This window comes from Camponotus floridanus, unplaced genomic scaffold, assembly GCF_003227725.1.
Source record: "Camponotus floridanus strain SB8 unplaced genomic scaffold, Cflo_v7.5 scaffold61, whole genome shotgun sequence".
In the NCBI taxonomy this organism is placed as follows: Eukaryota; Metazoa; Arthropoda; class Insecta; order Hymenoptera; family Formicidae; genus Camponotus; species Camponotus floridanus.
The window spans coordinates 186334-211276 of NW_020229781.1; the positions used below are offsets into that span (position 1 = coordinate 186334).

General features: G+C 39.9%; 2 protein-coding genes across 12 annotated transcripts in view; one reads left to right on the top strand and one right to left on the bottom strand.

Moving 5' to 3' along the window:
• The window catches only part of LOC105254472 (neurobeachin), a 182222-nt gene that overhangs the window by 127868 nt on the left and 29411 nt on the right, over positions 1 to 24943 (top strand). The gene's annotated exons all lie outside the window — the stretch shown is intronic.
• On the bottom strand, positions 21201 to 23315 carry LOC105254449 (protein mab-21). The gene has a single exon (XM_011263128.3). The coding sequence runs from the start codon at positions 22991 to 22993 to the stop codon at positions 21896 to 21898; it is 1098 nt and encodes a 365-aa protein (XP_011261430.1). The 5' UTR covers positions 22994 to 23315; the 3' UTR covers positions 21201 to 21895.

Consider the following 24943-nt stretch of genomic DNA (forward strand, 5'->3'; position numbering starts at 1 on the left):
GTGCTAAATCTAATCTACGGGCTGGAAGTGCTTCCCATTAATTCCGATCTATCATAACGAGAAGTGACGAAAACTACGAATCCCGAGTTCCTGTTGTCATGGAGAACCTGATGAAAATTAATGATCGCACGTCCGGTCGTGTGCCCTGTCGAAAATTTCGAAATAAACTATTAATGCGCGTCGCGCACGCTGATCGCTCATGTCCGAGCAATTTTTATTGTCCCATTAATCATGCATAAACTGATGACGTTGGGAATGAGCGCGTCAGCTGTCCCACACGATTTTCATTCACGACGTGCGTGTCTGTCGATTCGTGTGCGGCGAAAAGAACGCTGCAAAAAGAAAGAGAAACTGAGAAAGCTAGTTATATATCGATGAGAGACCAAGATGGGACGAGCGGATAGGCAGGAAACGGGAATGTGTTACTGACCCGGGAGAGCGGGCTGGTAGTTAAAAGTGTATGCATCCCATAATTTAGCGATTATTTTGACAAGGGTATGATCTCTTGACAGGTTGTTGGCCTTATGGCTACGCTCTGAAATATAGCTATTTAAATGGGCACTTAGAGATTCCATAACGAAATCCATACTTTCGAGGGAAACGTCGCGAATTGTAGCGAAATGACCGCATCTTTTTTAATCCTTGCTGAATATCTTTATTTAGAAAAAGAATTATTAATAGCAATTGAAGAGAGAAAGAGAGAGAGAGAGAGAGAGAAAAGACAAACGCTAAAATAATGTTCGCATAATCAGTTGACTCGTGAAAGCAATGTAAACTGATGAATTAGCAGTTGATTATACACATATACAATTATCGATAATTCACGAGAGCGTGCGTGAAGTAATTTATAAACTATTGCATGTGTTTCGCAAGCTCCGTGTAGATAATGACACGGTTGATTACGGTCGCGTGACCAAAGGTAAGGAGTGAGAAAACGGGCAACCGCGCAATGAAAAAAAATGCGCAAATTATTATTCTAAGCGTTATTCATGATTTTTCAAATATCAGATGAATAGATAATATCCTCGAACATGTTCTCTTACCTGAATGGATACATGATTTCCCGATAGTAAGTAGGAGCAAAATCGAAACGTTCTTATTAATTTCTAGTCTACGCTTAATTCGCTTATTTGCTCTTATAAATCGACAATGAGAGGAGAAATATAAGAGTGTGCAGTCCAAGTATAATACGGCTTACAATTGTTACACATCTCACCTTCGATTAATTCTCGTTACACGGGATTATTCCCGGCTGATGTCGTTTTAAAACGGCAATCGCGAGCGAATTAATATTTTACACGCATAAATCATACATTGTGCGTATACAAGGAGATACGAACGGCAGGCAGGTGATCTCGCCAAGGAATACGTACATACTTCTTAGCGGCCATAAAAACGCCATGAGCCATACCGCTTGCAGATTATGGGATTTGTACTGAAGTCGTTTAGCGCAGAACGGTGTAAACGCGTGATGAAAAGAGAGAGGAAGAGAATGAGAGAGAGAGAGAGAGAGAGGGAAAGAGAGAGAAGGAAAGAGGGAATTTCGTTGGACTTTGCAAAGAGATGCCGGTTAAGCAAGAGATTGCCTCTCAGCTCCTACGGCAACGATTATACGGTTGTTGGTCGACCGCACGAATCGATGGAAGAGAACGTTGTTCTCCGAGTCTGCTTTCGGCAGACTGTCATGCAATATGCAAAATCAGTTTTCTTCGACCATGAGTCAATTTAATGCGATAATCGAATCTCGTGTCTTAACCATGATACATAACTTTCTCTATTTGGATTGGCTTTATCGAATCTGCGTTATTGAATATCATTTTATTTAATCTGTTTTCTTATTTAATCTATCATAATTTACGCTAAATACTTGAATGGCCAGTAAATCAAAATCCGAATATCGTATATTTATTACTTTACTCATATTATATCGCTGCATCATACATGTGGATTTTGTGGCGACAGACCGCGTTTTACATCGCTACGCGTATTCGGTAAACCGCCGAACGGGTTGCGGCATCTTTATTCATGCGCGTCGTTACAATGTTTGCTTTTAATGGTATTTGAAGGAGCGGTAATATACCACACTGTAAGAGCAGGTCTACATTTGTGAATACACAAATACCTTCCCCGTGAGTGTAAGTGCATGCGTGTAGAAGAAGGGAGGTCCGCCCGCGGCTGGAGGCGCGACGTATGCTGAGTTATGGCGCAGGTTAATTATACAAAACATTCAATTATACTTCCCCACGAAACCCACACGAGTTGGGCCCTACACGGATTTTTGCACACGGACACGCGCGCGTATCCCCAAACCGCACTTGGGCAGATTGGACGACGTTATAGATTCGCAAAAATCGAACCGGCTGTGCGAAAATAGATGAATCAGATCGCGATTCTTGAACTCTGGACCACTTCTCAACTGCAGGACCACTATCGGCGAACATCGAACTCTCGAAAAATCCCACCTTCCTACCTCTTGGCGTCGTGTCGTTTTAAAAGCGCCGAGAAAAAGCGTGGCGGACCCCATCTCGTTTTTCGCTCATCTCGAGAACCGATCTCGTTCGAGGCCGACGAATTCTGTCGCGGCCGGGGAACGTGTCGCCGTGTCGTTGCACGTAGTTTATCGATTGATCCCGTCCCGAAGGGTACCATTTATCACGACCGCTAGATCCTTGGGATGCCTTAAAACAAAAGCCACGGAGGAGTAGCGGCGTATCTTCCAAGGTGGAGGATGACGAGGCGCGCGAGAGGCGAGGTGGCGGACCGAGGTGGTTGCCGGGCCCCGACGTGGTGTGAGGCCCTACGACCGGGCCCGGTCATCGGCGGTGCGCGGCAAGGGGGAACTCATAACGCAGAGATTTTACGCGCCGGCGCCGGCGCCCCCCGCGGTCTCAGACACCGCGATCATAATGCCGAAGCCGAACCAACTTACGAACGACGGGTATCTCCGAGACTATCACTGGTACTCCCCGAGGGCCAGCTTCTCTCCCTTCCTCCAACATTCAACAATATATGCTTATACATCGATATGTTTGTTACATAATGTTCGTACCGCGGGAATCTAATCGAGCACCAGTTTTCGGTGAAAATAATACATTTTCGCTCATTTAATTCATTTAACAAAATTAATTAATTCATTTAATTCATTTCATTTTAAATTAATTCATTAATTAAATTCATTAATTGAATTCATTTAGCAAAATTAACAATGCCATTTTATATACTTCCAATCTCTTATTATAATCTTATTTTTCGACAAGTTTTTATTTTCGATATTTTTTATTGCTCAAAATAAAGCACTGTTCTGTGATTACGTGTGAACGAAACTATTTTCCTTGATGAAAATTCTTTAGAATACCGATCACACGGCATGATCGGTTGTCATATATCTATCGATCGTGCATAACGGTCCGAAGGAATCGTGTTTGAGAATGATCGTGGTTGGTCATTAATTATCTGAGTTTATTAATGATATGCGTGAGCGGTATCATTGTACAAATCGCATTACGACTGGTTTTCTTGATTATACGATTGATTTATTTTTTGACTTTGAATTCTTTTCATACCGTGGTAGGTCGGAGGAATATGAAGAAGCGTTCGGCATAAGTTTGATCGTTGTTGCCGTGACTACTAGATTCGAAGAATGGTTACGAGACAAAATCTAATAATAATCGATCTTAAACACACGCAATATTAATATTAATCGTTCTTACATCCGTTATATATGGAGTTAATTAATAATATAAAAACATTTTACAAAACTAGAATGGTTTGCTTCGCGAAGGTGGGCTAGCATTACCGAAGATACTTCATAACATCATTGAGAACATTATAAATTTTGTAAAGTAGCATGTGCGTGTGTGTATATATATATGCGCATGGTAAGGTCAGAAAATTATGGACGCAACTCTATCCCGAAAAATTATGATATATACATATGCTGTATGTCTCCTTAATTTACCGCGAAGTTCTTAGGAATCCCGTTATCAAAATATATCTTCGTCGCGTCGCGCGGATGTAAAAGCAGGTAAATTGCATTCGCTCGCAAGACGGAAGATTGAGGATATTAATTTCGCGAACGAGAGCCCGCGATATAAAATTTGTAAACTTGTAAACGCCGACACGATACCAACGCAAATTATCACGCAAATCTCCGCCGATAGACAATTATGCATGTCCTCGTTCTCCGCTCGTAATAAGAATATATTCGCGCGATTCGCGTGATTCGCGATTCCGGATCAGGTCCGAATAAGGGATCCGTCCTGGGAATCTTATATCTACAACCGAATCGTCAACCGTAAACCATGTTTTCCGAGCAGCGGCCGTACACGTGTGCTCCGCGACCAACGGGCCTTGTTTTCGCCTCGATTTGCGCGCGGTCTCCACCCATTACCATGAAACATTCTTCGTCTGAAACAGGTAGAACTGGCGAGGAGGTACTCTCGACGCTCGAGAGGGTCGACGTGTGTCTCGGGTTTCCGCAGGCTCGGAACAGAAACGGGTCCTGAGAATGGACATTCCCGGTTGTTCGACCGGAACGCAGTGCTCGAGGACTGACGCAATCGCGCGGCATCGCGTGGGACCCACGAATCAGCGGGGCAGCTCCCCGTACGCAACCCCGACACTGTAAACATGATATATACCGCGGTCTCGGACACCGATACGCCAATGACGACGATGACCAGGGCCATCTCTGCGCGCGGATACGATTTCCCCCGTATCTTCTTGGCACTCGAAATCTACCTACCTCATTGTTTTATAGGAATCGTAAAGATGTCAGGCAATTAAAAGAGTCGCTTGATTTGTTGCGTGGGCGCGACGGTGTCGACAATAGATGCGGCGTCTCTCGAATAGCGGCGATGATGGTGATGGCATGGTGGCGATGGTCGACGTGTGGGTGGATAGTTCAAGTAGGCAGACGAGTCCTCCGAGAAAACGATGGTGTCCACGTGCACGGATGATCGCGAGGACACCTGACATTGTACCGACGTTGTTCTACAAAAGATGCCTTCAGCTACGCTCATAAACGTTTCCTTGTGATATATCGCGAGTTGTCTGTTATGTACGGCGGTTTCGAGATAAAGAACTATCGTCGTGTATATTTCGCTTTGATATTGCTTATTATTTTTCGCGGGCCACGCATTCGATCACAGATTCCTCGACGCGAACGCAATATAATAAGCGGCGAGATTTTCTAGTATTTTCGCATCATTTCATTTACGCACGTTCGTAAAATCATTAGTCAGCCATTAAATGATAATGAATAATAAATACACTCGGATATGTAGATTTTGTATTCTTTTTTGGCTATTTGAAAATATAATTTGCGAAAAAATTTTATTACGCGCGTGAAATTTGCATTTATCAAGCAAAATCTTTTGATGAAATATGACTGAAATTCCATTACAAGTCATTACAGAAAAGTGATATAAAAATTGTTAATGAATCTTCCTGCAAATCTTTTTCCATCATTTTAATCTTTAATGATCATTAATGGTTTTTATCGTGATACCAACACGGATACTCCAATATCGCGGGAACCTCATAAGTTCCCATGACCAGATTAGGTAGAGAGATCCCGTGACCAGACCCGCCACGTCGCCGACGAATGAAACCATCGCGTGGCTTATTTAATTCTCGGATGGCGACGTAATCAATCTCCGCGACGGACAACAGACCGCATCTTTGCCTGCCACCGATGTCTCTAACCAGAAACCGCCGATGGTATCTCACAAGAGTTCGTGGTTACTCGTCCGTCGTCGGCGACGACGGAGACGACGAGAACGACGGCAAGATAGCGAGGTTGGTCGCGACGATGTAAGCTGCATAGTAGAGAAAGTCCGAAGAAGGAGAACGAGAAAGAAGGGACGACGACAACGACGACGATGACGATGTTTTGGTAGGAGATTAAAACAATGCGGTCGGCCAGAGAAAGAGAGAGAAAGAGAAATAACGCGGGTGTGACAGCTCTGCGCTGTATCCACGGGCCGTGGACTCGGATGGATGGACCTTAACGAGAATCTCCTAATAAATAACCGGCAAGTTTGAGCTCGTTTTCGTTTCCTTTTCCTGCGCTACATGTCTCTCTCTTTCTTTCTGTCTCCTTCTCTCTTCGAACTCCTCGTGTTTCGAGAGCCGCACGAGGATGGAAGGCCGAAGGGATGGAGCCAAGCAGGCCCCGAACATGAAGATGGATGTGGTCCGAGGCGCCGCCGTCACCTGGCAGGTCTTCCACCAGACTTCCAGTTGTACTTCATGGCAAACGGAGAACATCTTAGCTGCGACACCTCACATTGAAGGAAAAAACTGTGAAATGTGTTTGAACGTTCTTAGTTAGATTCTTTGGAAATGCCGATGGACGAGTAAATTAAGAAAAAAAAGGAATTACTACTTCTTAGAGTCGCTTCTCCTTTGCTTAGAATTTAACAAATTTTTTCACTTTTCATCCTTTTTCACGGATAAATTCTATATAAAATCCGCGATAAAAATGTTATTGATTTTTAAATTTATGATGGCATCTCATTTAATCTAAGCAAAATTATTTAATTATTAATTGTACTTAGCCTTTTTCCTTTTTTCTCGACATTGACCTTGGCTACTGACGATGTGCGTTGTCGGTGCATTTTCGATACCTGCTTGACTCGGTAACCCAAGGGATTCACTTATCTTCCACCCGATCGTCTTCACGCATATTACACTCCGAGGAAAACAGCGCGAGTAAAAAAAAGGGAACGCACATCCTGCACGGCAACTCGTGAGTTCTGCCGCGCGAATAACAGGATCAGGTTACTCTGTTGGAAAAAGGAAAAGGGTCGAATGGTGTTTCTTAAGAGAGCCCGATTGGCGGTGGTAGCTCAAAAAGATCTTGGCAAAGAAAGGGTTAACCTATCGTTTTCCGCGAGATTGCACGCGAAACATTTCTCGGTAATTTTCTTTCGCCCTTCGTGTGCGTCTCTCTTACACGCTATAAAGTAAACGCAGGATTCGCAGACAAGCGTTTGACAGTTGTATCGTGTCCATCGCGATGCGTTGCTTAATGGCTTGTATTATGAAGTAAATTATATAGTAACAACATTGAGATAATTATTTCTAAACAGCAAAGGAAATAATTATCGGAAAAATTAAAAGAGAAAATTCCTAAAAAGTACCCCGTTCCTTTCGAAGGGTGACTATGGCATCTGCAATTCCGCGGCATACCCCGCTATTAAAAATCATGTCTCCGTTTTTGGGCCCACCCTGTCTATCGATAGGAAGCATAAATCTTCGCCGGATCGGATGATTGACGTCTATTTAATAGAAACGCAACTATACAAGGATGATGTGGAATAACATTAACTTGTCCGGGAGTCGAGGGGGCTGGTCTCGCCGCGACGGGTGGTCATTGTACTTCGTGGACCCCTGCGAGCTTCGGCCTTTCTCCCATTCTTATGCCTGCCAGCTCCCTCGTAAAGTCAAACGTTGACACTAGCTGCGGGACACCAACTTGGCTCGAAACTCTTTCTCTCTTTCTCTTTTTCTTATATCTCTCGTGTACTTCTCTTCTGTTATTCCTTGTCGCGCGAGTCTTGTTCCACCCGCGAACTCTTTCTTTCTTTTTCTCTCTTTCTTTCACATGTTATCCTTATATTATTATTATCAAACTCGCGAGCGCGACATCGCTCCAATTTACGATAAAGAATCATGAATTATTTTAGTTGCTTGTATGAAAGTATCGTTCAGATATTATTAAAAATATATAAACATATATTATATATTTATATTAATATATAAATATATAAAAATATATTATTAAAAATATATTTCTTAACAATAATAAAACTTATAATTATTAGAAAATATATTTAATAATATAAGGAATATAGAAATACATTCTGTAGTTATGGGAAATAATATTCCGTTGATTTAATGACATGTAAAATAGGATCTTCGTCTATGCATACAAATTGATACGAAGGATAAGCAAGAATAAATAAAAATTAGAAACACTGAGATTGCGTGTATCTTGAGTTTACAAGTCGCAAATTGCAAGAATAATTTTAACAGTTAATAATAATTATGCGAGCGATTTTTCTTTTGCATGCCGCCATTATATTGTTCGCAACGTTTTATTAATATCATTTTCTTGATTCTATTTTTACTGAGTGTTATTTTCCGTTTTATAAATTGCAATTGGTAAACGCTATAAAAACGACATGCAACTTTGTGTGCGAAACTTCGAGAAAATTTTAAAAATAAATCGCGGTTGGTTTGTCGCGCTACGCACGTGAATGAGGCACTTCGGCATCGTTCGTAAAATTAGGAAGTTTACGGGTGCATTAGCAAACTTAACGACCTAATCAGAGCAGTGCGGCATCAGAGGAGCCGCGATGGAATTGACGTGAGCATCTTGACGCGGGCTCGACGCCTCGGGCCAAGCCAACAATGTCTTTTATCTTTCCCGATCCTTTATACCACCTGAAAAATTATCTTTTATAAATGCAGCTTAAAGCTATATTACATTCTCCCATTTTTTCATTAAATCGTAAAAATTTCTCCAAGTTAAGGCGCGTCGTTATCAAGTAATTGAAAAATACTCCTCGAAAAAATACGTCTCGAATTTAATATATATATATTCGCGCGAATATATATTATTCGCGTGTTTTATGTGCGCACTCGAAAAAAATTTCTCTCCTTCTCGTACCTGCTCCAATAAAATAGTCCGTAACATGATATCGGTCAACGTGGTTTCGCGTAATCCAAGTTGTACTTTAACGTCAGCTGTCTGGCCCGGGGGGAGCTGCGGGCAGGAGAATGGAGAGAGCCTTAAAAACAAGAGGAATATGAGATGCGAATAAGACGAGGCGAAGAGGTAAAAGAAAAAAAGCGCGGCCGAGGAGGAAGCGAAGGAAGGGATTTGCTTTTCGCTTCGTCGGCGAGATCAAGACGGTGCCACGCCTCCGGACCGCCTCCTCTAATCATCGACTCATTACTCATTAGTGCTAATGAGCCACGCGTACCATCCGTAGCCTACCTGCCTAGGTACAACACATCTAGGAAATCGTTCGTGTACCTGGCACAATAGCTCCCGCCGGAGTAACCGAGCCACGTCTAGGAGCACCTTTCTCTCGTCGCGCGACGATAACGTGCACGCAACCCGGCTAGAACATGCACGATCCATCCTCGGGGATCGATAAGGCCGCAACATCGGTTACGTCGTGAAATGGAGCCGCCTCGCGAACGGTCAGGTGACGATGATTAACGACAACGCTAATGGAAAACATCTCCGTCGGTTTATTATGGAGATCCGGTCCGGAGACTCGATATCCGTTTCAACGCACGCTCGAAATTCCTGGGGAGATGATCGCGGATATGTTTCTCCAAAACACGTATGACACTCGTGTAAAATCTACCGATGATTCAATCTGACGTAACATGTGAAGAGTCTAGAGTACCTGTGAAAATTTGATATTTCGCGAACGGAGTTATTTTTCGAGATCCACATAAACGCTTCATTTATACAATCATTAAAAATAGAGGTACAATTTTTCAAATTGGAGAAAATTTTTTACATGCATTTGCACAATATATTTATAAGACTAAATTTGTTTTGAAAATTTTTTAAAGACAAGGTGATATTTTTATAAACTATAAATTAATGCAATGTTCAAGTAAACGAGTCATTCTTTATAAAAGTATGTATTTACTCAGAATTTGTTTTTAATCTTGCGAGTATACGCGTGAGCCTTTGCTGCGTGACACGAAGGGGATGATTTTTGGTCCTCTCATGCTCGCAACATCCCCGATTTCCCATAAAACAAGCCGTGACATCGTGCCCAGCGAAGCGACCACGTGTGACGAACGCTCGCGCAGAATGCTCTCAGAGCTGCGTCTCGTTACATCCGTCACAGCCGTCGGTCCGTAAAATTGGCGCCACCTGCCACCCTCTCAGAATCCGACCTTTCGTTGTTGGTGGAGATTCTGACTCATCCCATCGCCTCCAAGTATTTAATGCATTTATAATACGCGACTTAATGATCCTTAGCCTAACCCGTCATCTTCAGCGAAATTTATTACGAATCCAACAACTGCCTTGTGCGCACAAGGAACTCGCTTGCGTTATTCATTGATTCCCCCCGTTTCCTCTTGTACGCCTTACGGCCGGTGAAAATCTGCGATTTCTTTTTTCACTTGAGAAATATGTGTGCGCGATCATTTTGATCTATAGCATCAAGAATCGAATGTGATTCTCTGATTAAACGAAAAAGGCAAATTGTTGAAAAGAAAAGAAATTGTTGAAAATAAAGAAAGAGTTTTTATGCTTTATCTTAATGCAGGAAAGGACTTAATTAAAGTAACCGAATTTAGACGTTTATTTGTTCCTAGCTTAAAGGAATAAGGGATCATTACATTACATTAGTCCGACCAGTCGGAGGGGAATCTGATGTCGCGAAATTGTGAGGGTAGACGGGACTTGATGTACAAAATATAATGTGATTGTTTCCGAACCAACGGCTGAGCTGGGGATGCTCTGCTGATGACTTCATCCCCCACCCCATCTGATTGTCATTTTCTGTCCATCTCGGAAAACCATACGCAGTGGACCGATGCTAAAAACGAAAGAAAGATAATGGCAAAATTATTTCGCATAAATTTACACGAATTTTACAATTTTACATTGAAACAATATTTTATGTGTAAATTGTCGAAAAATTTAGTATAATAAAAGAAATAGAAAATAAAATATTAAATATTAAAAATGAAAAATATAAAAACTCGCGTGCACATTTATTTAACCGTTTATTTAATATGATGTTTTATTCTACATTTTACATTTGACAATCTTTTTAAATGTTCGATATGTGATGCTTTTAGAGTCTCGCGATGTACAAACACATGTATAAGTAAAGCTAAAGAGAACCCAACTAAGATCGGCAAGAACAAAGCTCGCAGATAGGCTTGTATTGTCCATGATTGTTTGCGTCCATTTGTCCCGGAGCAAACGTCCGGCACGCATTGTGCCATTCGATGTTCTCGCTGTGCATTGGCTCCTCTCGCCAACTGCGAGGAAAGGATTACTGGAGAAATCCTTTAATGGCATTGTTGGCATTTGAATAACACGAAATATGATACGAGATCAAGCCTAGATCCGCGTCCGCCTCTCCGCCTTTCTCATCCCGCTTCTGCTCTCTAAATTCGAGCTTGGGGGTTCGTGAGTATAGGGTTACACTGCTCTAGGTTGTTGTTCGCTTGGATTAATTGTTGGCAGCTTGTCCATGAACGTCGTCGAAGCATATAATGGCGGAAAATATTTATGCAACATTAGCAAAATACCAGGATTGATCGGTTGGTCGTGATAATATAATATTCCTATAATACAAGAGTGAAGAGTTAAAAATTCTCTTACAATAATTCAATAATTATATAATTAATTAAACTCGTCTCAAATGCAAAGAAATTTCATTTAATCCATTAGTAAAGTTGAATCGAACGTTGGTAGAAATCGATGTTAATTTAATCTCTTGTCGCCTTAGGCTCCATTTCGCTGCGTACCGCCTATTCTTTAAAGAATAATACTAATGTTTTTATAATATACGTTCATTTAGATTCTATCCTATGGTTGAATTTTTATTACATGATTCTTTGCCACACCTAATCTCGCAAATAATAATTGGTTAAGAGGGTATAATTTATATTTAATTTAATTGAATTACAGTTTTTACTCCGTCTGGAACTATTATTTCATAACGTATTATTGTATGCAACATTGTTTTTTTAATTATTGTACATTATAAATTTAAAACTCTTTACATTTGTGTGTGTATATATGATTTTTTATAATATTTATATAATAATATTTTATGGATAATTCATGTTTTGTTAGTAAAAAATTTTAATATAATAATTGACAAGAGAGATCATACATGAAACGAGTCACGGATTTGGTAAAAGTTTGCGTAATCAAAAGTCTGGCTATTTAAATTACTTGCAAAGCAGCATTAAGTTGTAAATGTCGTTTCGTACGTGAATGACTACTGGTCACTCCATCGCATTCTGACTATTTTTCTTAAAGAACGTTTATAAACCGGACACTTTAAACGTTTAGCAGGTATCACGATCTGTTTAGTATTCACGATGTTGTAGAACGTGCAAACGTGAAACGAATCATCCATTGCGATTATAAAGTTTATTTTTACTAGTCACGAGAAAGGATTGATGAGGTGACTCGCGTTGAAAGACGTATCTCGTTGAAAAGGTCACTTCAATGATCGACGCGTGTGAAATATTTTAGAGATGGAAATTCACGATTTAAGTCTCTATCCAAACACACACACTTATATTATAAATTTCAAACAAATAATTTAGCAAGTAATTTGTAATCAAATTTAATAGAAAACCATCACTCAAATTTTATTTTTTTTCTATTTGCAGGTGAGTACATAGACATATCATACAGCAATCAGTCGTTCTCTCGAGCCCTGTTCTCTACAGCTATCGGTAAGTACTTTACTTATCGCAAAACGAGGCGACGATAACAACGTAACGCTAGTCGCGACGCGTAAAGAGAATCATGCCATGTGTGCTACGCAGTTATAACCGACGCTTAAAGCGCAGCCAAGGCATGTCCTTGCAAAGGGTGTTTCGTAAAATAGCTCAACACCCGCCTTCTCTTTGAAGTTATGAGCGTAAACAGACGATACACTTGACATTATTGGAGAATGGTAGCCGGACGAGGCGCGAAAAGTAGAAAAAGACGAAAAGAAACGGGATGATGGGGTGGAAGGGGGACGAAGAAAGTCGTAGGACCTATGGCGATAATTCAAGCAAAAGGATGCATCAATCCTACGGGCCCTTCGCCTCTCTCATCCCGTGGCGCTCCCCTGCCCAGAAATAGAGTGATGTTCGTGAACGTTCTGTTTCTCTCGCCTGTTCTTCCTCTCGTCGGTGTTCCCACAAACTCGCATCCACTCTCCCTCGGGAAAAGCCGGCTGACTGCCGATTTTTCCCGCCCCCGCTCGGCCGCGGAACATCTCTCCCTTCCGCTTCATCGTGCAACGTGCACTTTACAAACATAAATCTCCGCTCGCACGCGCAGGGGTCGACGCCACCCCCGGAAACTAATCGAATTCGGATTCGCGTCGATTTGACGTGATGTATCCCGGTTCGTTCAAACACGACAGGTTGCCATAGATTTTGCAAAGAAAAAAATATCGTTACACATGCGTCCAAATTATGAATTAAATATTTTAATTAACGCGACTTCTTATGCATGATGATATATATTCTAATCTATCACTAAACTCAAGAATTGTTTTGTGTATAACCCCTATTATTAGTGAAATATCGCATTTGATCAAAAATAGAAACAAAGATTGAATTTCTACGTTGATAATTTTTCTAAGATATTTCAGAATTGAATAGCATAATTGAAAAGTAAATTGATTTAATGCCCGCGACGCGAGTTAAGAGAAATTAATTTATCGCGATGATAAATTGTGTCTCGCGTGCACTTAGACCGTTCTTTACCCCTTTCAGTATTAATGATATTACAGAGGTCGCAGTAGTCCGGGGAGAACGATTAAATTTCTTCGTTCTGAATTACGGGTAAAGACGCAAAATATTTTAGCACAATGTCTATTAACGTCGCAAATATGAAGCCCCATATTATAAATATACTCTGTTTTGCGGAATTATTTATCCTTTAATCTCGCGTGAAAGCTTTGCTTATTGGCAAAGTACTTTGTGCACGATAAAACTTTTCTCGTTGTCGAGATCATCATCATAACATTTTTGTCCCCGGATACGTTTTATCGGATTGAGAGAGTCGAGGTGGCGATCATTTGTATCAATTTGCCGCGACTTACAAGAATTTGCTCTTGAAATATAGCTATCATGGGTTCCTTCAAGTTTTTATGGAATTGCTTCTTCTCAAAATTACAGAGGCACGTGACCAAGTCGTTTATAGTTTCTCTTCTGTATTCCTTTGAAAAATTAATGTATTCGGTAGTCGATATAAAAAGTGCAAAATTTCTAAAATGAATCACAAATTATCGCCAAAAATTTTTTTAACACTATGAAGATGCCAAACTTTAAGGACGAAGTGTAAAATCTTTGATTTTATTACCGCTACTCTCTCAAGTAAAAGGGAAAAAAGAAAGAAGCGGCGATGTGTTTCTTTTGGAAGTAGCAGCACTTAATAGCGCGTACGGTTCGTTCGGGAGGTCACAACAAAGTTACCACTTACAGATTTAAAGTCAGCATCCGGAGGTTCTCGCTTTCCATCCTCCCATTTGATTTACATGCGTCTCAAGACATTTTCGGCCTAATACATTTTGGACATGGCAATGCATATAGTAGAAAAAATACCCGAATCCATAGAAGAAACCACTTCTCCTAGAACAAAGTTCGCCGCCTTTATAGGGGCATTGAAGATCTTCTGCGTTCTCTCTCTTCCTCTCCGTTCAAACGAATGGCTTTCTCTCCCTTTCCCTTCCCTCTCTCTCTTTCTCTTTCTTTCTTACTGGGATGCTAACCAGATCACCGGATGCCCGGGACACTTTTCTCACCCACTCGACGTCGTTATCTACACCATTGGAAGCGGGATGGCTATAAAATGAGACCTGTTTCGTGCCCGGATCTTATTGAAAAGTCTCATTAATTTCGCATTCCTTAGAGCAATAAAGAATCACATCTATCGACGAACCAATTTGGTATAACGTACCTATTGCGAGATAGGCCCATACGCAATAAGGAGGAAAGGACGAACTGACATCGATGGACCGCAAGAAAGTCATTTATCGCGGTTACTTTGTAGTTTTGCCGTCCGGCAACTCTGTCTCGCGGTAACCGATGCTCGTTAAGTCCGTACGCAAAGTGGTGCGATTATTGCTACCGCGATAACACCTTCCGTCGAACTTCATCAAGAAGAGATTACCTAACGGCTTAGCATATTTTATTAACTCTCGATATACCTTCCGTCGCTCGTTCTGCTTATCTTCTATGTTAATATCGAACCACTTACATCAGATGCAAATCTCTCGTCGTTCTCACGTGTATAGGTGATTATGCGTTTCTCGCTGTATCTCTGCGCGTAAGAGGGTGTAATAATAACGTTACAGTAGCGTAAAAATGGATTTTAATAGTCAAACATTGAATTCTTTTTGTTGGATATAATCGATGATTTTAAAAATTCAGTTTCAAAGATTAGTATTCTGCGTTTTCAGTTTTTTTTTTTTCACAAACAGATTTATCATTACATTAAGAATCATACAAAACGCAGGATTTTTAATAACGAGATCTGCTTGTGAAAAAAATTACTTTGTCTTTCCTTAATCATTCGTAAAGTCCTTCCTGCGATTAGAGAGACTTGTTCGGATTAGACACATGTAGACTGACGTAAGGAGCGCGTCGGATTCGTACCATGATTCCTCGTTGCACGAAACGCTACCCTTCGCGGTGATCTCGCGTGCCAACGACGTTGCGACGCACATTCGGGGTGTGCGACGGTTCCCTCGCAGTCCTCATCAATGTTGCAGATCAGCACGCAATGGCCCTAACCAACACGGTCGCGATACACTAAGTGGTTTTGCTCATAAAGCTGTAACGGTTCCATAAGATAATGCCGTTAGTAAGTGCTCCTAAGTACGGGAGTTAGTACCACGGATACAAGAGCGCACATGCGACCCGCGAAGAAGAATGTTTCAATCGAGATTACTTTCATCGCAAACAAGTCAGACTGCTACGAATCTTTACGGTTTAATCATTTTACAAAATAAATCGATCGATATAAAAATTTTCGCAAATTAAAAATTAAAAAGAAATATATATTGGAGAAGAAAGTGTTTGTGTTATATTTTTCTTTATTTTTAAACGCGATGTTTAAATTATTACATGGTTTATTTTTTATTATTTATTATGCTTCATTTTTAGCATCTTTTTTTTATTAAACCTGCACGTGCAGCTAATTTTAATCTCGTTACTTCACGTACAAGATTTATCGTACTAGGTTAATAGATTCTTTGGTCTACATCGTCGTCGAATTTCAAACTTTATAAATAATTTCTATAAATGTGCGTTCAACGTAAATACATTAGAGAGTAACAGCTATTCGTACACATTACTAAAAAATATCTCAGGGACGATAACAATCTATAAATTCGAACGATTTATGCAAAATCGTTTTGTTTCGTCGTCTCTTCCGATGTAAATTACGCGATCTTCTACAATTTATTAAATGCAGAAGAATACTTCACAATTCCCCAAACGATAAATACATTTTTCTTCTGACGCGATTTGCGAACGCAGTTTAGATGGGGTCAACTAACGCTCTCGCGTTATTTTTACAATCTCGTTTCGGCGCCTACATCGCGACAGTTCTCGTAGTGTCTTACAAACTCACGCATGCATAAAGAGGAGAAAAAGTTCGACGGGTGGTATCGCGTTACCGGTAGGTAAGACGCTTTTCTCTACCTTTTTTTTCATTTTGAAAGGAACACTCGATCGAGGGTCTAATAAAATTGAGACATACCAAGAGTATGATAAATAATGGCTAAAAAAATTCGAGCTAATATATAAGATCTCATGCTTTGAAAACTGAAATATAAAATATAAATGATTATATGTACCTTTCGTGAGTTAAGAATTCCAACTTTGTTAAAAAAAAAAAAAAAAAAATTGATATACAAAATAGTTGAATCAGACCAAATTTGCACAGGCGATTTCTAATAGTTTCAATTTCTTTCGCGACAAAAATTTGATCGCTTGGGTATTATTTTTAAAATATCATAGAATATAAAGGAAAGACAGAGAATCGAGCATCGTTTGTTCGCCTTCACCTCCGTTCACCTCTTGAAAAAAATCTGAAAAATTTTGCATTGTGTACAATCACGAAGAACAAAAGGTACTCCGCGATCTCGAGGGAGTTCCGCTTGTTTCTCCTCCATAGAAATCGTCGAGAGACAAACGATGATCGTATGGCGCGTGTACGCATCTCAATGTTGCGATAAATGTAAATTACGGATACATAACGCACAGTAATCCCCCGCGCAACGTCCGACGAATCCTTATGGTACGATCGAGTCTATGCAGAAAGGAGATTCTAATGAGAACTCGCTCACTCTCTCGCAAGATAAGCGTCGCGGTTGGGTAGCCCGTAACACGACGCATTCGTCCGTGCATTCCTGTCCGGTTTCCTCCTTTTCTGGCCGTCTCCCTGCACCCTTCGTCCCCTTTCGTTCGTTTCGTGCGCCGCAGCATCCACTGCAATACGGCTCTTCCTCATCCTGCCCGATCACACGGGCCTATCTCTCCAACCTTCGTTTCCTCTCCTCGCTCTCTCTTTCTTCTTTCGTTCTTACCTGAGAGATCCCGCTCCTCTTTCTCCTCGATCCTTCCTTCGCTTCGTCGTCGTCCACCCCCGGCATCTTTTGTCTTATTATTTTGTCGGCGCGCGCGGCCGGCAGGTATATCTCTCCTTCTACACGGCACTTCTCTCTGTCTTTCTCTTTCTTTTCTCCGCTCTCCCCGCATATAAACATCGCGGTTTTATCTGAACGTTTTATAGCGTCCCTGCCGACCGAGGGGGCCGGGATCACCCCGAAGAAGTAGGAGGAGGAGAGCCGGATCGGTGCCGACTTTCTCGTAGCAAGCGCGCGCGGAGAACACGGATTCGCAGCCTACGCTCTTCTTCAACTTCTTCTTCGCGATCTTCTCTCTGTCCCTGTCTGTCACCGTCTTTCTCTTGTCCCTCGCCAATTACAATGTACGCGAATTCTCTGCCTTTGTCTCGCGCTGTCTGACGCGATCTCCGTTGAATCCGATAAACAAGCACTGTTCGTAAAGGACTCGATGCAATGATAAAGCGTCCTTGCGGCCTCTTGCAGGACATCGCCGTAAGAAAAACGAAAGAAACCAAAGTCATTTGCATATTGCGGCCGAGTCTCTTTCTCTTCGGTCTGTCCGTTCTTTCTCTGCTCTTCTTATTGATTTTTTTTACATGCAATACCTGAAACGATCATACTTGTCGCTAAAATGATGAAGAAATAATATAGTGCTATTTTTTCAATATGATAATATCGGTTCAGTGATACAATTGTTTATTTCAAATTGAATTTTATCAATGAAATGCGTAGACTTTTTCGCTGATCATGAATCTCGAATGTCAATTCTATCATTGAGCGACATATTATTTATAAACAGCGATTGAATTGGGAAACTAAACTCGAAATCGATCGTGGTTGCAATATATTAATAAGTTCACGTATACCGAATCATTTAATTAATGACGACTGCATTTTATCATGTTGCTAAGAATCCAAAATTAAGTTTATCATTAAGGGAAATAATTTATTATAATTATTCTGTTTCTCTAATCAGTGTTATGCTGTTTTTTATTGTTTTTTGCGGTTTACGAAGCGGTTGCTTATCAGCTGCCTTGAAAGTTGCAATGATAAGCATGTAAATTCGTACAACTCGTCGTGACGGTCAAGCTACGCTGATATGCAATCAGCGCATGATGTCCGAAATTTAAAAACCCTGCGTTTGCGCGAGGTGTATTTTTGCAAGATATTTTATTATCTCTCGTTGTGTCGAGAAGCGTAAAATAAATAAATGTAATATATAATAATGCCGTATCTTAAAATATTTATTTTCGTTCCGCATCAATGTATTTGAAGAAATGATACGAAGAGACTTGAATACACCTGGTAAATTAGTTAAATTCTCCTAAAAATATATTATACATAAAATTAAATATTTTTTCTTTTGAAGAACATATTTTACATATATTTAACGCATGCGAAATTGCTACCAATGTAAATTTCCTTCCCTTATATATCATCGGATAAGTCAACATATCTTTTTAATTTATTTTCGTGTTTTTGAAAGATTCTAGTGTAATTTGCGCGAGTGACTCGTTTTACTGGTTTAATTAATGCTTTCTAATTAATTATTCTCGTATTCATTAAAAAATAAAGGAAAATAACTGCATTTTAAAAAACAAGGCCTCATAATGCTTTCATTCGTACAACTTACATGATTTATGTTTCTTTTTTTCTTTTCTGTCACCCTTTTTTATGTAAATAATGTTTGAAATATTACTTAATTTTTTATTCTTCTGTATTTGATTTAATATTTTGTTGTTTATAACTGATATTTGGTTTTTGGTCGCATTGTGCATATGATCTATGCAATCTGTTATGCTTTATAGCACAGAGATTAATTCAGGCATCAGTGTCTCTTAGATCCAGAAATCAGCGCTAACACTAGAAAATTTATGTCAAATAAACGAGAAACTTCATCCATTACTTAGAGATACTGTCCTCAAAGATCGCGTTCAAAGATGAAGGTATTTGAAGTTTCTTTGATGCCTATGGTAAACATGTTATTAGTAATTGTTGTTTGAATGAATGCCAGTTGCATGCTCGTTTATGCCAGTTGAAATGAGTCTTTTACAACTGACGCGTAGTTTCAAATCTATTATGCGTGCAAAACCATTTGTTAGTTCCGTTTAGTCTTTGAATAAAGTATCTTTGAAACATGGTTGTTCACATTACGCCGTTAATGTTCGTTAATTGAAAATGATTCAGAACAAGTTACGTTTCATAAACTCGCTACGTTACATGTTAATTATCATTGTGCATTTAATTAGTCGTCTGAGAAACTCAATTCTGCTCAAGAGATTGTAATTATTATATTAAAAAAATCGCAATTTGCTTAATAGAAAAAATGATTAAATATTCTCGATTATCACTATTTTCAAGAAAAAAACTATATATTGCATTTTTATACAGACACACATACATATATTTACATATATATTTGTCATTATCAATTTGAATTCGTTAACTGCAGTGAAATTTAATATAATATCCAAAAAATGTGAAATTGATACCTCAGTATATTTAGATATAATTCTTTTTCGATTCCTTTCACGAAATATCTTTTATTATTTGTATAACAGGGTTTTAGATACTTTATAACATTTAAATGTCACATAAAACATTTAAAATAATAATAATAATAATTTTTAGAAGCCCCGTTTAATTATCATTATATTGCATTTTTTTGCACAAAATATTTTTGTACAACGACGGTATTCTTCTACATATTAGCAGCAGCTGTTTAAAACCCGCCTGACTCGATGCAAATTATTACATAGGCCATCGCGCGTATAAGTAACGTTTGCGGTAAAAACATTGAGATAAAATCCAATTAGCTTATCAATAAGAAAGGTAGGTCAAAAATAACGGACAATAGTAATTGCATTTCTGTGTCAGAAGACTATAACAAAACCGACAAAAAGATCGTGAAGAACTTTACGAGTGTATCATCCTTTTGTCACGGACTCATAAATAATTATTTATTAATAATAGCCGGGCTCGGGATAATTTGCATTTGACGCTTGGTGCATTACTTAAACGTGCAAAATTATTTTCTAAATGCCGTGAAACGACGATAGTGAATCGTCTCGGACAACAGTAAAGTACGTGAGAACTAAATATAAAAATACTCTGTTCTTCCAGTCCTCGAATGTTAGATCTGCTTGTAATATCCTTACCGTCGCTAAGTTTCGTGACACAAAGAGAAAAATGTGCGTGCATGATGTCGCTTCGCGATTCTCTCTGTCTTGATCTCCAATGGCGATGCGAAGTATAAAAAAGTGCGAGGAGCGACTGTAAAATTTATGAGGCCTAACTCGCGTCACGTTCATCGGAAACGTTTAACGATCGTCGCACGGCGACTATCAACGAGATTCGGCAATATTTACGACGACCAATTTTTCGGACAGCACATTGTGTCGGGATAAGGAGTGGGTGTGCATGATGTGTCATCATCTGAACACGCGTATGTATAAGCTTCCATATAAATAGTATTGTATTTCACATTTCGTTACAGTTCAATAAATATCTTTCCAATTTTATTTACATAGGCGGCGGGGTTTGCGCGAGGGAGTTAATAAGAGAGAAACGTCAAACCTTTAACCGTGGTCGCGATCAAACTTTAGGGTATCAAAATTGTAGGGTAAAATTATCAATCGATACATAAAAAGTCTTCCGTGAAAAGTGTCATTAATGACGCACGAATTTATCTCATGTTATAACCCTTTAAGAACTGAATTGACAATGTTTGAAATCACAGATTTGAAAATTCGTGAAATTATTGAAATATAAAACATTATGCTTAAAAATAATTAAAGCAGATCATACAAAGGAAAATTTCTATTATTTAAAATGTGTATTTTTTTTCAAATAATCGCTCCATATAAATTTGAAGCTCTTAAAGAGTTAAACGCAAAAATAATTCTTTTCTTTCACTTAAAATTTGACAAGACTTTTATTATATTAGACCACAGGTTAAAGATTATTTCACACACATCAGTACAGTATTGTAATCCGACGTTACAACGAACTGGTCATGAGCGATGATTCTCTGTGTGCTATCTATATAATTAACAAATATTTCGCGCCAACAGTAGAAATGAAATTTGTCTCTAACGTCAAAGTATTTATGGCACTAATTCGATCGTCTGCGAGCAATCACGTTTCACCAAACATCACATACACGCGTAAATATTCGCGTGAAAATTGCTGCTGACACACACTAAACATTCTTGGGATACCGAAACGGGATATATGAAATCTCCAAAATTCGGAATTACGCGAAATTCGTAAAAATGCGGATCGAACTTATCGTTGACTTGGCAGTGTGTTATGTATGATGACAACAACAGAAATCCTTTCATATTACTAATCTTGAGTCAACGATGATATTTTCGCGCAGTTCTTACATAATCGTGTTATATGATATTAAACATATTTTATTCGCGCGTTGAAATCACGATGCTGCAACCGCGAGGAACGTGCGATGAAATTGCGAGATCAGTTCACGAATCATATGACGAGCACTCGTATACCGTCGGTCATTATAGCTTCTCAAGCGCGCGGCTATTCGTCAGTAATTCTCTGGTGAGTCTCCACACTTGCTTCGCAGCGTTCTCCAGACCGCTTGGCGATTTTCCCTTGAAGAGATCGAGATTCGGTAGAAAATAGTGCGGGCACCTGCGGCACTGCAAGCAGGAAATCAACTGCAGAAAGATACCGTTTATCCTCTCGGCCAGGCAACCCTCGTCCCACTCTGCCTCGTGAGGGTGTTTCTCGCATTCGTAGAGTAGAAGAGTTTTCATATGATAGCTAGTGACCGGATTTCCCGGTAGATCGAGATGCCGATCCCTCAAAGTCTTCAATATGCTCAGACAACGCCTCCTGCTCGCGCCTTGCAACAGTCGATTCTCCGCGTCGATGAACGACAACGCCCAGGCGTCGCCCTCCATGGCGGATTGCTTGCCCTGTAGACCTATGCATTCTTTCGAGAGCATGTCGAAGCCCTCTGCTTTCACTTCGGCGACGATATTCGGATGCGGCCAAGGTATGTGCGCGATAGGCCAGTGAGAGGCCGACCTAGGCCAGAGCCCGGCGCATTTGAAAGCCGGCGTGATCTGTACCACGTAACGCTCTCGTATCCGTAGCTTCACTTCAGTAGTGTCGGCGATCATCTTTACCGAATCCCGATACGTGCACTTGTCGCAGGCCTGCGCCACTAGAGTCTGGAATCTCGAGCGTATCTTTCGGGCCGACAGATAGCCAGACGCAGTGATGAACTCAACCCAGAGGGACATGGACCGTTTGCGGCCGTCGCTAAGCTTCAATACGGCGCATCCCGGCAGGGTGCCGTCATCCACGAAATTCAGCACGCCCATTTGATTTAAATAGATGACAATCTCGAACTCCGTCGGCGAGATGACATCGAGGCCATCGAACCGGCCGTTGTAGTCCGTCAGGGACGAGATGAAACGAGGCTCTTGCACTTCCACCTCCTTCAGAACGTCCTGCACTACTCGGCATACCTCTTGAATGGTCTTCGCCACCTGGCTCTTTCTATTCATCACCCGTTCGCCGAAATACTTGTTGAATTGATAGACCATCCTGGAGTGGGACGAAATCATATCAGGCGGTACCAGCATCGTGGACCGCCTGTAAGTCCACGGATGCTTATTATGCGGCTTTTCAGCTTCTTCGAATCATTGCGTCCTTACATACGGGTCTTCCGTTGCTTCTTGACCCGGATATCATGGAGTAACCCCGTACGATTGATCGTATTACGAGAAATGCGCGAGGTCTGTAGACTAATGTTAGATTTGACCTTGAATGTCGTCTCGTGAGTCACTAGAGGTACAGCAGACACACCGGGATGTCGGAAACACCGACGAGGCGAGAGAAAGAGTTATCACGAGCGTCTCCGTGCAGGAGCGGATTGCCGACTGCGCTGATGTCTACCTTCTCCGCATCATTCACCCTCCGTGGCAAGCACAGGCGTACAACGTTGTTGGCACGCCTTCTCCAACGGATTACGCCTCTCGGCAAGATTTTTAGACCAATCGGAGGCTCGCCATGCTGTTGAAGCGGGGGTTAGCTGTGCCAGACCGACAGAATCGATCCGTCGTGGGCACACAAGGCGCGCTCCGCCAACGTTTATGTATAGTGTGCACGATACAGGAACCAAGGTAACGCGAGGCAACCCTTCGTGGTAGCCCTTCTTCCTCCCCATGAATTATGCAGGAACTGCTTAGTTTATTTCTCATCCGTAAGGGCTCCATCCCTCCTCCCGGAGCTCCTTTAGTTACTCCGAAATTTTCGACATGGTGGACCGCGATCGTGCCGCCGGATAGAGTTACCTTAAACTTTATCCCGTCAAGATTTTGTCGTATTATTTTCTTTCCATCAGAAATCGATAGCAAAATTATATATATATAATAATAATTATTCTTCATTATTGTAATTGATTGATATTAGAATTATCATCAAGAGAAATATTGTCCTTGCACATGTATAAATTATCTTAAATATTCCTAGACGCAGAACAATTTCTGGGTGGAAAAACAGTTGATGTAATAAATATATCAATATTAAAAAATTACACATCATTTTCATAGCAGCAATAATTACAACAAATAATATAACATTATTATTGATAATATCTGTAGAAGAATACTTCATAAAAGATAGAAATGTTAATATCTTAATATACATAATGATAAAAATATTACAGTTTTTCTTACAGTGAAGAATATCCATTAATTTAAAATTCCATAGTCAATAGAGATCTTTACTGTTCGTGTTAGAGTGCAATAACAATTATCGTACGCATTTGGAAGTGGTCGAATGTGTAGTAAAGCAAGGAAAGTGAATGGCACCGCTTAACGAATGTCATCGTCAGGAAAGGAAGACGCGGAACGTTAAGGATAAAATTAAGATAAGGATGTGATATTTTATGTAGGCGTATAATGATTGTCCGCCTCGCTGCCAGCGAGTTATTTCAGGCTCTTATACACAAGCTAAATACAAGTTGGCATAATAATCGTACATTCATTATTATCTGATATATAAATACTATTACGAGAAATATATCTCTGTATTAGAAGAGCGACCCCATAGAAAAATAATTAGAGAAGGGATATGCACATATTTCATCATATATTACAAACTATGGTTTACAAATCATACAACTAATAATTTTAACGTCTTCTCATAAAAAGTTTGTCGGACTAAGTAATATTTGATAAAAAAGAAGTAAAATGTTTCTTTTTATGATATTACATTAAATAATTTTGATATACCGTAAAAGTATACCGTAAACCAATTATTTATGCCGGATGTAATTAATTAACATATTTTAAAAAATCATAAATTCTATTATATTTGGCACACTTTATTGTGATTAATATTAATGCGATAAATATATATTAAATATTTTAATTGCAATTATATCAATTAAAAATAGGGAAATAAGGATATATAATTATTTAATTGATAGTGATAAATGCATTTATTAATTATTTACATTTCACATGTTTTAAATAATTGATCCAAAATTATAAAAAAATAAATATTATTTAAAAAATATAAAAGTATCT

What these genes read in the sequence shown, in the direction of transcription:
- LOC105254449 (XM_011263128.3), bottom strand. Translation starts at nt 22,993, where the DNA reads ATGCTGGTACCGCCTGATATGATTTCGTCCCACTCCAGGATGGTCTAT.